Source organism: Betta splendens, chromosome 2, assembly GCF_900634795.4.
Source record: "Betta splendens chromosome 2, fBetSpl5.4, whole genome shotgun sequence".
Lineage (NCBI taxonomy): Eukaryota > Metazoa > Chordata > Actinopteri > Anabantiformes > Osphronemidae > Betta > Betta splendens.
In genome coordinates, this window is record NC_040882.2 from 411,760 (window position 1) to 427,725 (window position 15,966).

Sequence of the window (15,966 nt, forward strand, 5' to 3'; positions counted from 1 at the left end):
AAAACGTGCTGTTACTTCGTTAAATTTTTATATTACATATTTATTTTTATTTTTCACCCATATGTTGCGCGGTCTAAGATAAACTGCAGCTACGTTGTTGTTAATTAGCACGCAATTAATAAATTACTTGATTATAAGATGTAAATGATCAGAATGATAATTAATGTTGAAACACCAGATTGTCAAGATCACGCTTCGGCGACACCTTGTGGACATTAATGTTCACTGCTAGTGTGGTTTTACACACAAGCTCATAATTCTTTTAATAGTTTATGGAAAAAAGGTAAAAACTATTGATATAATCTCAGTGTAGGGTTATTAAAAATTAAAACCTGTAAATAAAGATCAGAACGCAACTGTTTTGTTCTCAAATTTTCCATCTGCTATATACTGTAGTATACTGAGTTTCAGTCAGTGTCTGGGTAATGTATAGCAATGCCTAAGAACAAAGGGTAATTTTTGGGCACATAGTAGATTATATAGATGCGATGATGTGACATGGAATTAGTGAATATATAAATAAATGTAAAAAAAAAGCTATATGCTCAAAAGGTATATTATGTATTATGTATTGAGAAAACTTTGTCAAATGAGAAATCAATACAAAATATTTATTTCTGTATGAAAAGATTAATTTATTGATATTAACAGCTTTCTTTTACCTCCTTCTTCTTTGATGCACACCTCCATCTAGTGGCTGATAATGCACAGTGCATCTTGCACTGTCTAGCCTGCTTCTTCCAAACATGGCTGACACGAGACTGCCTTAAGGTTCTCTGAACGTTGTTTTTGTTTGAGGAGCTAAATTCTAGAAAGCATGTAACCAGTCTGAATGTTTAACACTAAAGTTCTCCCGCTTATCCTCATCGTTTCTTCCATGTGAATTTCTTTCGTGCTCCTTCCTGTCCAGGCTTCTTCCTCTCTCTCACCCTGGGGTCAGGGGTCAGCAGGCCAGCTGGAAACAAATTTGGTTGGAAAGTGGTGACTATGACACATGTTACGGAATGCACCAGTAAAAAAAACAGGTAAAAGCTGCTTTTCAAGTAAGTATTTGGATATTTTTTAATTGTAGTGGGATATAATTAAGATTTCAACTGCAGATGATTTTATTTAGACTTTGAATGCATGATTAATATTCTGTACTTGCTCATGTATATATGTGACTAATCACCTTGTCTCATGGTCTCTCCCTCTCTTTTGGACAGGAAGCTGAGCAGGGCCCTGGAAATGGCGAGTCGCAGCGCCCCCGCCTGGCTAGCTCTGCCGCCGCCACTCACAGTGCAGTCCAGGTCGAAGCGTCCCAGCATGCCAGTGAACTGAAGTGGGAACATCAGCTGCTCTCTGACAACAGAGGTGAGGAAGGATGACAGGAAGGAAGAAGAAATGACCAGAGATTAAAAAAAGGGGTTAAAGAATGAAATGTGGTTGAACGGGCAGGGCAGGAGTGTGTGCTATTTAACAGATAGCAGTATCAACGGCAGCAGCTTAGGTAATTTAACGTCTGCTTGGGTGCTTTTTCAGACAAGCAGAGAGGATCCTGGCATGGTGAAAAGCTTCCTTTGACAATCTCACCTCCATATATTACAGAGTAACGTCTGACTCAGCAGGAACAGGATAAGGTTGTGTGTGCGTGTGTGTGTGTGTGTGTGTGTGTGTGTGTGTGTGTGTGTGTGTGTGTGTGTGTGTGTGTGTGTGTGTGCACACGTGTGTCAGTTAGAAAAAGAAAGTGTCTCTGTTCTGGATGGCGTCTCAGGCTGAATGGCCTATGGCTGCTGACAAAGTCAATTGTCACCTCTCTGCTCCAATTACAGCCCGTCCTCACACTGCGTGACAGCACCGGCTCTGGACATTCACACACTCACACTTGCGCACACACAGTCACTCAACTGTGTAATTAACTTACTACAAGGAGATAAATAAAAAAGGCGATGCTGTGAAGAGTGAAAAAGCTGCTTTTTAATTTGGGGGGGTGGGGTGGGTGAGTAAGACACATCCCGTCTTGCATTTTAAGAGAAACGGTCTGAATGAAATGGCTGTGATGTGGAAACAGCGAGTCCAACGTGGAGACTCCTGCTAAGCTCTCCTACCTATCTTGTAGCACCGAGAAGTAGTGAATGTAGTCTTGGCCATTGATGGCGATACGTCCGGAGCCACAGTCTCTAAGAACCACAGAGGACTTTGAAGTCTTTCTCAGACCTAAGAATGGACACAAAAAAATTTACTATTCTATTTTGTTTACTACAAGTAGCTAACGACAAGTCTGAACGTCTATTGCTAGATGTTTTCACTACATCCAGGCTGACCAAAAGCTACAGTCAACAAATGTGATGCTTGATGCTTATCTTAAGCAATAAAATCCCACAAAGCATTATCTGACGGCAAGCGAATGGTCGCAGATTGGATAAAAATCAGGCTTAAAACTTAAAACAAGACCTGGTTTGAGAAAAACTCGTTTATCTACCTTCGGAAGCACTGAAGGCCACGCCTTGTTCGTCCCTCTCCAGCGGCGGCACCATTTGCTTTCTGGACTGAGACTCCAGTTGTCGTCGGTAGCACAAGATAAACTCCTCCTCAATTGCACTGTAGTGCAGTGACAGCAGTCGCTCCATCAGATGGATGAAGTGATTGTACTGAAGAAAGCACCAAACAGAGAAAATCTGTGTGAGGTGGACAGAGTAAATGGAGCATGGCAGGGAAGACAGTCTGGTCTTACATCATGAGTTGAAATGGTCTCCACTAGCAGAGCTTCCAGTTCCTCCTTCGTCAGCCACCTGCTTGCTCCCAGAGAGCTGAGACAGACAGATTAACAGTTTTACAAAATAACTGAGTAGGCCTCAAACGCTTTTACCAACTCAAACACACTGTTTCTATTTAGGCCATCTATACCGTTTCACAGGTCTACTTACATTAGCTTGACATCCTGAGAGAAAAGTCCTTTAGCTTTCAGAAGATCTTGATATTTCTCCGTGTTCAGAATTTTGCCATAGGTTTCCTAAAATAAGTCAAACACGACTATCAGGACAATCACACTCTGTTTCACATGTGGGAAACTTAGATGTGATTGGTATGTGAACAATGAAACAGAACCAGCATGTAAATGTTCATAAGAATAAGAATAAGAATAAGAATAAGAAAACCTTTAATAGTCCCGCAGTGGGGAAATTACCTCTCACAACAGCAGTACAGATGAGCAAGAATACAGGTACAGAACAGTTTGTGTTGGCACAGTACAAAGCAGTACGGTACAGTTAGAGTGAGCATGAGGTCATTGCAGGGTTATTGCACAGTAATGGGTATAAGATTTGTACCGGTAACAATATACATGATTGTTCACAGATTTACACAAATATTGTGCAGAGCAGGTTGCTATATAAACCACTGATGCAGTGGGTGAGTGACTGTGGTGGGATGTGGTCAACAGTTCTGATTATACAGTCTGACAGCAGCAGGTAGGAAGGATCTACGATATCTCTCCTTCACACAGCGAGGGTGGATCAGTCTGCTACTGAAGCCGCTCTCCAGAGCAGACAGTGAGTCCTCCAGTGGGTGAGAGACCTGGTCCATGATGGATGTCAGTTTAGCCAGGACCCTTCTCTCACCCACCTCCTGCACCGTGTCCAGAGTGCAGCCCAGGACAGAGCTGGACTTCTTGATGATCCTGTCCAGTCTTTTCCTGTCCCTCACTGTGATGCTGCTGCCCCAGCAGACCACACCGTACAGGATGGCTGATGCCACCACAGAGTCATAGAAGGTCTTCAGGAGTGGCCCCCTCACTCCAAAAGACCGCAGTCTCCTCAGCAGGTAGAGTCTGCTCTGACCCTTCCTGTACAGTGCATCCGTGTTATGAGTCCAGTCCAGTTTATTGTTCAGATGCACTCCCAGGTACTTGTAAGAGTCCACTCTCTCAATGTCCCTTCCCTGGATGTGCATCGGTGGTATGACAGCAGGCTGCTGTCTGCGGAAATCCACCACCATCTCCTTCGTTTTCCCTGCATTGATCAGGAGGTGGTTCCGCTGGCACCAGTCCACAAAGTTCTGAGTGAGTCTTCTGTACTCTGCATCGTCATCATCGGTGATCAGTCCGACGATCGCAGAGTCATCAGAGAACTTCTGCAGAACACAGCTGTCCGTGTTGTGTCTGAAGTCTGAGGTGTAGAGGGTGAAAAGGAAGGGGGCCAGTACAGTCCCCTGTGGGGCCCCCACACTGCAGGTCAGAGTGTCAGACACAGTCCCTGGCTCTCACTAACTGAGGCCTGTTTGTGAGATAGTCCATAATCCACTCCGTCAGATGAAGGTCCACACCAGCCTCCTCCAGTTTGTGTTTCAGAAGCACCGGCTGGATGGTGTTGAAGGCACTGGAGAAGTCAAAGAACATGATCCTCACAGTGCTGCCGGGCTTCTCTAGGTGGGAAAGGGCTCGATGTAGGAGGAAGATGACGGCGTCGTCTACTCCTATGCCGTGTCGGTAGGCGAACTGCAGCGGGTCCAGGTAGGTTCCCACCGCAGGGCGGAGGTGACCCAGGACCAGTCTCTCCAGTGTCTTCATCAGGTGTGATGTCAGAGCCACTGGTCTGCAGCTGCTGGGGTCTTTGGCGTGCGGTGTCTTGGGCACTGGTACCACGCAGGAGGTCTTCCAGAGCTGTGGTACCACCCTCAGCTTGAGGCTCAGGTTGAAGACATGCTCCATAACTCCACACAGTTCGCCTGCACAGGACTTAAGGAGTCTGGAGCTGATGCCGTCTCGTCCAGCTGCTTTCCTGGCCTTGATCTTCTTGAGCTCACTTCTCACCTGGGTGCTGGAGAAGGATAGGGGTTGAGGGAGTGTCTCAGTGTGGTGTGAAGTGAGGGGGTGTGGTTGGGATGAGTCACCAGTCGTCAGGACTGAGGGTAGAGGACTTTGTGTAAAGGTGTGAAGGGCTGTGGGGGCTGGTAATCCGGTGGTATGAGGTGACAAAAGGTTCGGAGGCAGCTGCTGGGAGGTGTGAGTGGGTGCTTGGTCAAACCTATTAAAGTGTTAGTTCAGCTCGTTGACCCAGCTCAGGTCCCCCTCAGCCTGTGGGTGTGGAGCTTTGAAGCCTGAGATGGTTTTAAGGCTCCTCCACACCTCACTCACATTGTTCTGCTGCAGCTGCTCCTCCATCTTCCTCCTGTAGCTGGACTTCCCCTCACGGATTTTCCTCCTCAGCTCCTTCTGCACCCTCCTCAGCTCCTCCCTGCCCCCTGATTTAAATGCTCTCTTCTTCTCCTTTAGCAGAGCTTTAATATCAGGGGTGACCCATGGCTTGCTGTTGGTGAAACACCGAACCCGCCTGGTGGGAACAGTGTTTACACAGCCGAAGTTTATGTAGTCCGTTACACAGTCTGTTATTGCGTTAATGTCCTCCCCATGTGGGTCGCAGAGCTCCGTCCACACAGTGGTGTTAAAACAGTCCCTGAGAGCCTCCTCGCTCTCAGCTGTCCACCTCTTCACTGTGCGGGGCACCACCGGCTGCCTGTGTACAACAGGTTTATACACAGGCAGGAGATGCAGGATGTTGTGGTCAGCTCTGCCCAGCGGTGGGAGGGAGGATGCAGTGTAGGCCTCTTTGGTGTTGGCGTAGAATAAGTCCAGGGTTTTGTTGTCTCTGGTGGGGCAGGTCACATACTGGGTGTATGTAGGCAGAGCAGCTGAAGGAGGTGCATGGTTAAAGTCCCCAGAGATCAGGAAGAGGGCCTGTGGGTGCTGTGTTTGCAGCCTGCTGGTGACTGAGAGCAGGGTCTCAGAAGCTGTGTCAGCGTTAGCGGAGGGTGGGACGTACACAGCAATTATTATAACGTGTGTGAACTCCCGTGGCAGGTAGAATGGCCTCATGCCCACCGCTAACAGCTCAATGTCTCTGTTACACAGCTTCATTTTGACAGTGCAATGTCGTGGCATACACCACCTGATGTTCACAAACACAGCCAGACCCCCTCCCTTCCTCCTCTTACCGCTGTTCTCCGTTCTGTCCGCACGTAGCAGATGAAAATTGTCCAGTGCGACAGTCGAGTCCGGGATGAGTGACGTCAGCCAGGTCTCCGTGAACAGCAGGACGCTGCTGGTTCTGTACTCCGGCTGGTACCGTGTGAGCGCCGCGAGCTCGTTGATCTTGTTGGGGAGAGATCTCACGTTCCCCATGATGACGGAGGGGACAGCGGGCCTGAAGCGTCTCGTTTTCTCCCGTCGTAGTTTTCCGGCGCGGCGCCCACGTCGGGACTTCACTAGCACCTCAGCGGTGATCTCGTGTCTGTCTCTGGGCAGAACTACGGCGCTGCGCAGCGTGACCAGCTGCTCCGCGGTGTAAACAATGCGCGCTCTGACCCCGACGCACATCGTAGCTTTAAAACAGTGTTTGTACTGCGCCAAACTTAGAAAAAACTATATAAAAGTGTGTACAGGTTGTGTACATTAATGTTACTAACAACACACTAGAAAGGTAAACTTAAATAAGCGAAGAAAGTAATAAATAGAAGTAAGAGGACAGGAGCTGTTGTGACCAGCAGCCAGCTCGACCGGCGCCGGAGAGAAAAAAAAAGGCAAAGTTAGAACTAAAAGCAATAGAAGAAATAAGTGAGAGCACACAAACAGGGTCTTTGTTTTGTCTTTAGATGGTGTGAATAACCTATGTAACAGCATCAGGCTCAGGCAGACAGATGGAAAGGGGGGCCTGCTGGTCACGTCCCTGAGGCAGACCCCCCCCGCCACCAAAGCCTGGGTGAGAACTCATTTCCCCGTCAATTATTCACCAGATGTTTGTTTAATTCCTTTTTGATAGAGTGTGCCTAATCAGCTGCCACTCTGACCAGCTCGAAAAAGAGCAAACCTCAAGAAAAAACCAATTTTCTTTACCAAAAGAAGAGTATAATAGATAAAAAGAAAATAAAGACGACAGGAGTACTTGAAATAGAGGGGGACACATGCATTACACATTTGCAACCAGGATTCCTACAATAGCAAGAAGTAATTTGCATTGCTTGGCCTGATGAAAGGAAAGGGGATGGCCGGTATATGGATATATTTATGTCAAGGCTGTCACAGAAGCAGACAGACATTCAGCTTTTGTATTCACTATGTACAATGAGAGCTTCATGTTTAGAGACTTAGCTATGAGAGGAAAAATGCTGCAAAAAATGATGAAACTCCAAAGCGAGAAGACTCTGGCAAAATATGTTCCTTCTTTTATTTCATACGCAGGTTGCATCCAGCCACAGTAGAGGGGGAAGGTGAGCTGTGTTTCCCCCGGGGCTGTGGCCATAAAGGGCTCACCAGAGCAGCGAGCGTGTTAATGTACCACGCAGGCTGAGCCAAACGACAGCCAGAAGAGAGCAGCGAACCAGTACGCCGGCATTACACGCCACCGCCCCCTCCTGGCAGCACAACAGAGGTTTGGTTGATGGTTCAAGATGGGAAAAAATGAAAGGTGGAGGAAACCGGAAGGAAAAGAGTGAGCCTGTAATGGCACAGACAGGCAGTCCATGCTGACAGACATGTCTGACATACTTATTTAAACCAGCAGCAGGGGGTGCAAACTGGCTGTAGGGCATGTGAGCCTGGACTAATAATCAGGTATCATGCTTCTCTGTTTTTAGATACAAAACATGTGCCTATTATTGGCAAATCCTTTTTGAACAAGGTCACAAGAAAAGTAAAGTGTTGAAAATAGCAAAAGACGGAGAGAAAGGGGAAAACGGAGGAGGAAAGGATAGGGACCAGCTCCCCGTGCCTTCCTGTGGGTCTCAGCTCCCCCATCCTCTGCCCCGCCTCACTTCCCTTCTCAGTCCCTGTGGAGGAGTAGCTCCCTGCGGCGGGACAAAGCCTGACAAGCCAGACGTGCCACACCTCAAACAGGATTTTTAACTTGGGCACACAATAAATGCAGACTTGCACATTTCTTTTGATTTTCTTTTATCCCCAATATTTGCTCTATTTCAACTAAAACAATAGTGTTTCCACCTGAATTTGGCTTTAAATAGCTGCTTAGTAGCGGTAGTCTAAATAGCAGCAGAGGAGAAAATCAATGATTCTACCCTTAGTGGCACAAATGTTAGCATTTTAAAACAGCCCATAATGTAGATGAAATCTTGAGGCCATGGTGATTAAAAGAATTATATGATTCTGTTGGGAGAAGAAAAGTGATGAGATGGGACACAAGTTATGTAGGGTATTCATATTTTTTCATATTAGTTTGTAGAGTCTACAAACTACAGGACTCAGAGCTTTCCTCCAGAGACCCACTCCACAAGCATCCAGGACTATCCTGCTCAATCTTCTCCATCTCTTTCACATCAACTCATTTCAGCTGCACCTATCTCACTGTTGAAAACAAGATCTGACCTTCCCTGCCATTGTCTGTTTGACTAGCAGGTGACCTGGGGATGTCAAAATCAGGGAGGGGAGAAGACTACACACAAATCAAGGATGTGAGCTGGATGAAGATTCACCTCCACCTCTCACAGGAATTTAATGTTTTGTGCTGCGGCTGCCCGCGGTACTCACGTGCATCAAGGAGTAGTAAGACTGTTTGCCAGTGTAAAACAGGAAGTGGAACGGCCGGCCGTCTGCTCCCCACTGAACAGCTTGAAAAAAAAACCCCAACCATATTACAAACTGTTCACACTAAAAATTTACAGCACAAATAAGTACAGACTACTTACCTCTCTGCCTTGGAAATATTTCCTCTGGATGCTAAAGATGAAAACAATGGATTTCCGATAAGCCAAAAAAAAAAGCAAACCCACTTCCCCCCACACCCATTTCATCCTTAAAATCTAAAAACAATCAAACCATAATCAATGAGCTGAAATCAATATCAATGTAGGATTGTTTTAAAATTGCAGATCCAGTAACTGTTTAAAATCAAAAAACCAATTACATTTTATACAGAAATAAATGCAAATAACAATAGATTCAGTATGTAGTAGAAAACAAAAGCAAACTACAACTCTGACATTTATCATGAATAATACACAAGTTTAAATCTTGTGCCAAATTCACAGAAACATTTTCCTTTTTTTAATTACTCTGAAGTGATTTTACAGAACAGAAACTAGATACAGAGCAGCCTTACCTTCATGAGGGGCCGAGCCTTCTTCTCAAACAGGCCAGAGGGAAGTAGGTAGGCGATACTTCTCTGCGGGTGAGACAGGAAATAAATATATAAGCCAACCAGGAGAGAACGACTTTGCAGTTTGAGAGATGGCACTTTATGATAGCGCTGACATGTCCAAACACCAGAGGTCACACTAATGGACGACAGTGAAAGTGACAGAAGAGGAGGCACAAGCTGCTTGCAGGTTCAAGGAAAGGCGAGTATGTGTTTGCTGCTAACTGTTGGAGGAGAAAACAAGCAGAAAAAGCCACAAGTTTCTGGCTTTGTTGACAGTGAGCAGAGGACACTGTGGACATCCAACAGTTCACTCCAAGTTCATCCTCTGCTGTGTGTGTTCGTGTGTGTGTTATTAGCAGGGCTACAGATGGCACCAGAAATGTGTGTGAGAGAAGAGAGGCAGACAGGAAGTGTGCTGGCCCCGCCAAACTCATCAAGCCAGGCTGTTCATGTCCCTCTCTCGTGCCCCGTCCCACCACCTCTCCTTTCGTTTGTTCCTCCTCTGTCGGCTCAATTAGTTAGGGAGCAGGTGCTGCACAAAGGGAGCAGGTTGCTGCCTTTAAGATTGTCAAATCGACGGAAAGCAGGAAGAAAAGGGCCAGTCGAGGGAAGCGTACGTGTGTGTATGTGCCAAGGTGTGAGAGGCAGAAAGAGGAAGACAAGTGAGGGGAAGCTAAAGGCTAAAATGAAAAACAGGAAAGATGGGCAGAGGGGCAGGGAACAGATGAAGACGCACCTGTAAGTCCCCAGAGCTTCCACACAATATGGCAGAGATCCCTGAGGGGCAATGATAGAGTGACAAAGGAAGACAGGGAACGAGCAGCAGCCTAACCGCAGCCCAGAGAGTCAAATCCTACAAATCTCAGCAACATAGGGAAATCATGCAAGCTAAATTTTCCACAGTCTGCAAGACATTTTTTTTATTTTGCTGTTCTGTTTCATCAGACATGAACTAATTTCTTTGGTTTTAGTCATTTTTGTTTGGAAGGTGCTTAATACTCGTCAATTGGGATAATAATAACAATTTAAATATTACTTAGTGATGATACGCTAAAACTCATTTTTTATGTTTTTGGCCAACTGACCCAAATAATAAAAGCCTAAAAAAAACCTACTCAACTTTTGGTTTTAATCTTTTTTCCATTTAAAATTTTACTAATAAACCCTGTCAATCTAAAAAAAGCCTGTGACGAACCAAACTGAATGTCAATAAATGGAAGGTGACTGGAGGTCTGTTTCAGTTTCATTACAAGCATCACTACACATCTTTTGTAAGTTTGTCGCAGAGACCGTGTTTTAATTTCTCCACTTGGCTGTAAACATCCCTTTTTTTTTCCTGCGTCTTCATCACTGTCACAGTTGGGAGATTTATAGGTGCCTTACTTCGGTCCTCTCCAGTCCTGCTAAATTTGCCCCTTTTCCTCTTCACATCATGGTCTGGGCCGCTAGCCTTCACTTTAGCTTTCACGGCTTGGCGCCAACATCTCTGTTCATTATTTGTGAGGGACGCCAGGGACTGGGCGAGCAGAGAGTGGAAAATCAAGGTAAAAGCCTGGAGCAGTGGGGGCTAATGTATTGCCAAAATCTGGAATGTTGCTAACATCCCTGACACCGTGCATTAGGCAAGGGTGGCCCCACCTGACTGCTGCTGCCGCTGCAGTCTACCCAGGCTAATAACTAAATGCCTCTTCAGTCTGAGAGGTGGAACCTGATCAGTGTTTAATGCTTTTGTGCCCGTGGATATGATTCTCTGCCTCAAGAGAAAATGAACAAGGGGGACTTCCTACAACTCAATAGGTTACATCAAATACCTATTTGTATTTTATCTGATCACCTATGAACAAACTCCTAATGAACAAACTCCCAATGTCTTCTAATTTCTGCACTTCAGCTGAGAAACTTGGCAGTCTCACAAAGGTAAATCAAAAAATAAAACCAAATGTGTACTTCTGACATCTTCAGCCAAATCGTTAGTCGTAAACACATCTGACCCAACAGGACATGTCAAAAATACGTAGTTTCATAACTATGTGACAGTCCGATATCCTCCAACACAATGGACGATGTCAGGTAAAAGTAGACAACTTGTCCTGGTAACAGAACAAGGTAATCTTGCCTTAATCTAGTTTTTCCCTGTTGGAAACTACTGTTGTTAGCAAAAATCAGCTGTAACAAATGTACATTCTTGGATCACAGCCAGATGAACAACCAGGTTATTGGAATAACACCTATACATACAGCAGACCAATCTGATTTCTCCTCGAGCTTGCTCTTATTTGCTTTGTGTGATTACCCCTCTTTATTGCTTAATATAATTTACACATGAACTCTTGTAAATACCCAACAGAAAACCAGGCCCCTCTTCCAAAAAAATCTGCAATATTTGCTACACCCAGACTTAGCAACATTTCAAATTAGGACATTTGCTCTGATTCTGGTATTAATTATTCTCAGTTTTCATTTAATATTCGAGGATAATCACATTGTGTGAGTGTGGTGGTCAAACCAGATGTTTGAAATGCATGCCAAACAGAGAAAAATATAAAAATGTTGACTTTCGACCTACTGATTAGACCTTCAACACTAATCAATACTTACCGAGGTACTGATATATCAGCTACTAATATAAAGTCATCAGCGTTGAACAGTAATGTAAAAAAATACTAAGACCCCAATGTCCACGTGACTCGAGTCATGTCATGGTCAAATGTTGTTAAATCACGTCTCGTGCTAAGTCCAGTGCCTACACACACAGACAACAGTTTGCATACAAGCGCACACACACTTCGCGCTGTCTTACATCTATGTCCTCCTGCGTGAAATTGTCGGGGTCCTCTCCCATCATGTTGGCAAGGTGCCTTTTGCCGATGTTATATTCCTCCACCTGCTTCTGAATGAACTCCACTGTGAACTTCTCGGGTCCTTCAGCAGCCAGGTTCTTTCTGTAGACGGTAGAGCTCATGCATATCTGTCTGCTCAGGACCTGGAGAGACGTAAAGTCAGCAGTTAGTGTGAAATAGGTCAGTCAACACACCCTAGCTGTGGTCCTAACAGCTGAAGCTAAACTACAATGCAGCCGAACTGTTGTTAACAGCTACTTTTAAGTTAAGACAGGCAGAAATAAACAAATTAAACGCGACGTCATCTGGATTTTACCTAACGTTATCGTATAGCCAGTTTTGGCTAACAGACACTACAAGGACGTCGCTGCGCTTTATAATTCCTTTCTATCCACCTCTTTAGTTTTAACATACACCAGTGCGTCGAATATTTTATGGAGATCGCTCTTTACCTGTCGGTTTAAATGGGACGTAACTGTTTTTAAATTCAAACTGCAAATCCCACATTTCCCCAGATAGATGCCCACGGTTCGCACACTGGACGCCGCCATGTTTTCCGACAGCAGTGACGTCGCAGCCGGAAGTTCCTCGTTGGGGCCACGTGACATAACGTATACGTAGTAATAACAGCAATTCATTTTTCTTCACACATTTGTTCTCCCAAAAGACTTGCCAAAGACTTGTCTATTTCTGTGGCAATGTATTACTGCAGCTATTTTGATTTACTTGTTTAAGATACTTTTGATACTTACTTCTGTTTTCTCGTTATTAGGAGCTATTTTTTTCATTATTACGAGATATCGTAATATATCTCGTAATAATGTAATGTATCTCATAATTTTTTAGACACAGGCCGGTTGCTTTTGAAGCTGACATTTACGCCTGTAAACAGTCAGATGTATTGTCTAAAGCAGACCGAACTGTTTGTTAGGGCTGACACACGGAAATTTTAGTTCAAGTTCGGCCAAAGAATCAAAGTGCCAGAGTGGCAGTGGCATTATTCCTGATGGGAAAACTTTAAACTCATGGGAAACTCCACAGATATAAGCTACATCTCAGGTGTGTACAGGATGGATTTGTTGTGACCCTCCATACAGTAAGGCATTTAAGGAGTTTGCATTGATGTGGCAGTGGATGGATAATTCGCGATCATCATTTGGCTTCATATATACTCTACTAATAACGACTGTAATGTGATTTCTGGTTATTTTATTTCCGAAGTTGAACGGAGGAAAGGGACTGCAGCCAAGATCCGATCAGACATGGGCACAGGAAACAGCATCATGGAGCAAACGCAAAAAATCTTGCGTCAGGACCATGACGACGACTTTGACATCTAGGGATCCAGCAACTACAACCAGCGTGAGAGCTGGTGGGTCTTCTTAGGGGACACCACGCACAATATTGAATGAACTGATTTCAGAAAACTGAGCACACAGGTGTGTTAACTGGCGATTTCTTGGACAAGCATCTGGTACTTTTCACATGTTTGAAGATCCTCGAGGTGTGTATTGGCAAGGAAAGAGGGTGAAAGATATGGAGAGCGAGAGGAGGGAGAGAAGTGGCAGAGGAAGGGTTTCATAGAGTTTAAAAAATTATAATAAAACTAAACGGCCTTATAAGCATTAGTAGCCTGGTATTGTACTCACTGTAGTTACAGTCTAGAAATACCTTTACTGTTATAGTCTTCTACTTTGAATCCATGTTTACAGCTTTATTCACTATATATTTACACTATTTATTATTATTTCCAATGATGCATTTACCCGTTACCTGTTTTCATGCTTTTTCATTAATTACTGAAAATGTTCTTTTGTCCACAAGATCTTAACATGTTATTCATCTGCCGACAACATTTGTAAAGTCAGAGCAGTTGCTCCACACATGATGTATGTGCTTCCACATCTTTTTGGGGGATGTGAACACTTGAAGGTGGTGTCCTTTAAGCAATGGAAACATGCAAAAAAGAATGTATGAATAGAGGAGCATCCTTGTGACAGCACAGTATTCATGCTGTCCTGGCTTTTGATGTGAGAAAAAAATCTACATGCACCAACCAGACCTTATGAAGCCGTTGAACTGTATCTCTTTCTAAAGACCTGTGATGGCATTATGCTAAGGTGAAATAGAGGAGTTCTTTCCAGGAATACTGAAAGATTTTCATCTTCATTTGTTTGTATGTACTGCATTGCTATCATCATGTCCTTATTACAAAGTAAATATTTTTTAGGAATGCTTATCTACACTGTACAATATAGTGTTCTTGCAAAAAAAATGTTGGTAGCAGTAATTTTGCATGTATTATTGTGTTGTGTACTAAAAATAAATTTCAATATTCATGGAAAGTTGTTTTCCATTAGGTCACCCACTACATTATTCTAGCAAATACTCCCACTTTTTGTGCAGAACACTAATAAAAGTTCAAATGTCATGCCGGTGAAAGGGTATTAAAGGACACTTGTTTAAATGAAAAGTTCCAAACAGAACAGAAAAGGCAAAATAAAAAGAAAAAATAAAGTGTCCAAACCGAGACACGTGACCATAGACCAATCTGCCTAAAATGACAAATGAGGCAAATGCAAAGTGTGTACATCCGAGAGACTCCCACACTTTCAAACAACTGCGTGTAGGCTGCTAAATTTAACACAGCTTTATTTTATCAGTCATACATCACAAATGCCACAGCTCATTAGAAGCGTGTGTTGTTCAGGAATGATCATGGAAATACAAAACATGTTGGCCACATGGTTCGTCTGTCGTGGTCCAGAACTAAAATTCCTTGTGTTAGGTTTTGAAGGTTCTAAATTAACACCAGCATTCACCAAATCTTGAAAACCTAACTTCATAACAACAACTGAAACCTCTGTCTACTGTACTAGTTTGACAATGAAATGTTTCACCTGTCTTATTTTATCTTGAGATATTTTCACAATGTAACATTTCCTACTGTATAACTAATATAAAGTTATTTAAACAACTATTATTCTTCATGAAATGTGCTCTTAGCTTTTGTGACAGCTGTGGCCGCCACCACATCGTTAATAACAGCTCTTCCTCTTCACAGTTGATGTGGGGGCTGTATGATTCAGGGTTAGTTACTGTATAACTACACCACTGTCTGTAATCTCTGTTCCCCATGTTTATGCCTGACCCCATGAGATCTTTGGGTAATTGTAATTTCTTGTATTTTGACAGCACACACCTACACGTCCCATTTTGGATCCACACACATTTGTGTCTGGTCCAGTGCAAACTGCATGTGAACACCATCTGTCTTCTATGTTAAAAGCCTTACAATACCAAGTGTAAATCTCACGCAACAGGATTTAAAGTAGTCGATGCACTTGAGTTATCAGAAATTGCACAATAAAAAAAATCCCAGTGACCGCCTGCCAAACATGTTGGCAAAGCTACATGCAAAACAGATTGTTTTCCATATGTGGTGCAGTCAGCGCTGGCCACTGCAGCCACGGATTAACACAACATTTTGTGTGGATTCCTCAAATAGACGAGCACAAGCTGCCACTTTCTCCAAACTTTATAGATCATGGTGAAAATCCACTTCATCTCTCCAGGGAGTGATGACTGAGGGCTTTTCAGTACATCGCAGCAGCAGTTTTCCCATCAGGAGGACAAATGTCTTCATCAACAGCACATGCAAGAGTCTGTTAGTTTGAAATACATGTTGGTATTATACTATTGAGTCAATACTGATAGTAGATACTAAATATCATAGGAAAAAAAATCACACACCTCTACTTCATACTCACATTATACTTTTCTGTAAAAAGTGAGCAGAACACTTAGACACAATGCTTAACAATCTTAGTAGTTCCATAGCTTCGTCTCCCATGTTTTGGTGTTTTCTAATCTAATTCTCCAATTTCTAATTTAAAGCAGTCTTTGTGTTTTTTTAACAGAGTCTGAATATGTTTTACAAACACACTGCTGCTTATAGTAAAATTTCAGTTCAGTTGAGTTCAGTTTTATTTATATGCCAA

At 43.7% G+C, this 15,966-nt stretch overlaps 1 protein-coding gene and 1 long non-coding RNA gene across 2 annotated transcripts; one reads left to right on the plus strand and one right to left on the minus strand.

Annotated features, from left to right (window-relative positions):
- Positions 1-610: 610 nt before the first annotated feature.
- Positions 611-12,575, minus strand: mrps9 (mitochondrial ribosomal protein S9). Its single transcript, XM_029143147.3, has 11 exons — positions 12,418-12,575; positions 11,926-12,108; positions 9,087-9,149; positions 8,674-8,704; positions 8,516-8,595; positions 2,907-2,992; positions 2,714-2,789; positions 2,462-2,630; positions 2,088-2,196; positions 1,172-1,341; positions 611-955 (listed from the first exon to the last, which is right to left on the minus strand). Exons 1-11 carry the CDS (start codon positions 12,571-12,573, stop codon positions 864-866), a joined length of 1,215 nt encoding a protein of 404 aa, XP_028998980.1. The 5' UTR covers positions 12,574-12,575; the 3' UTR covers positions 611-863.
- LOC121202088 (uncharacterized) lies at positions 1,215-14,987 on the plus strand. Its single transcript, XR_005897394.2, has 3 exons — positions 1,215-1,353; positions 7,214-13,024; positions 13,187-14,987. It is a non-coding gene; the product is annotated as an uncharacterized LOC121202088 (long non-coding RNA).
- Positions 14,988-15,966: the final 979 nt, after the last annotated feature.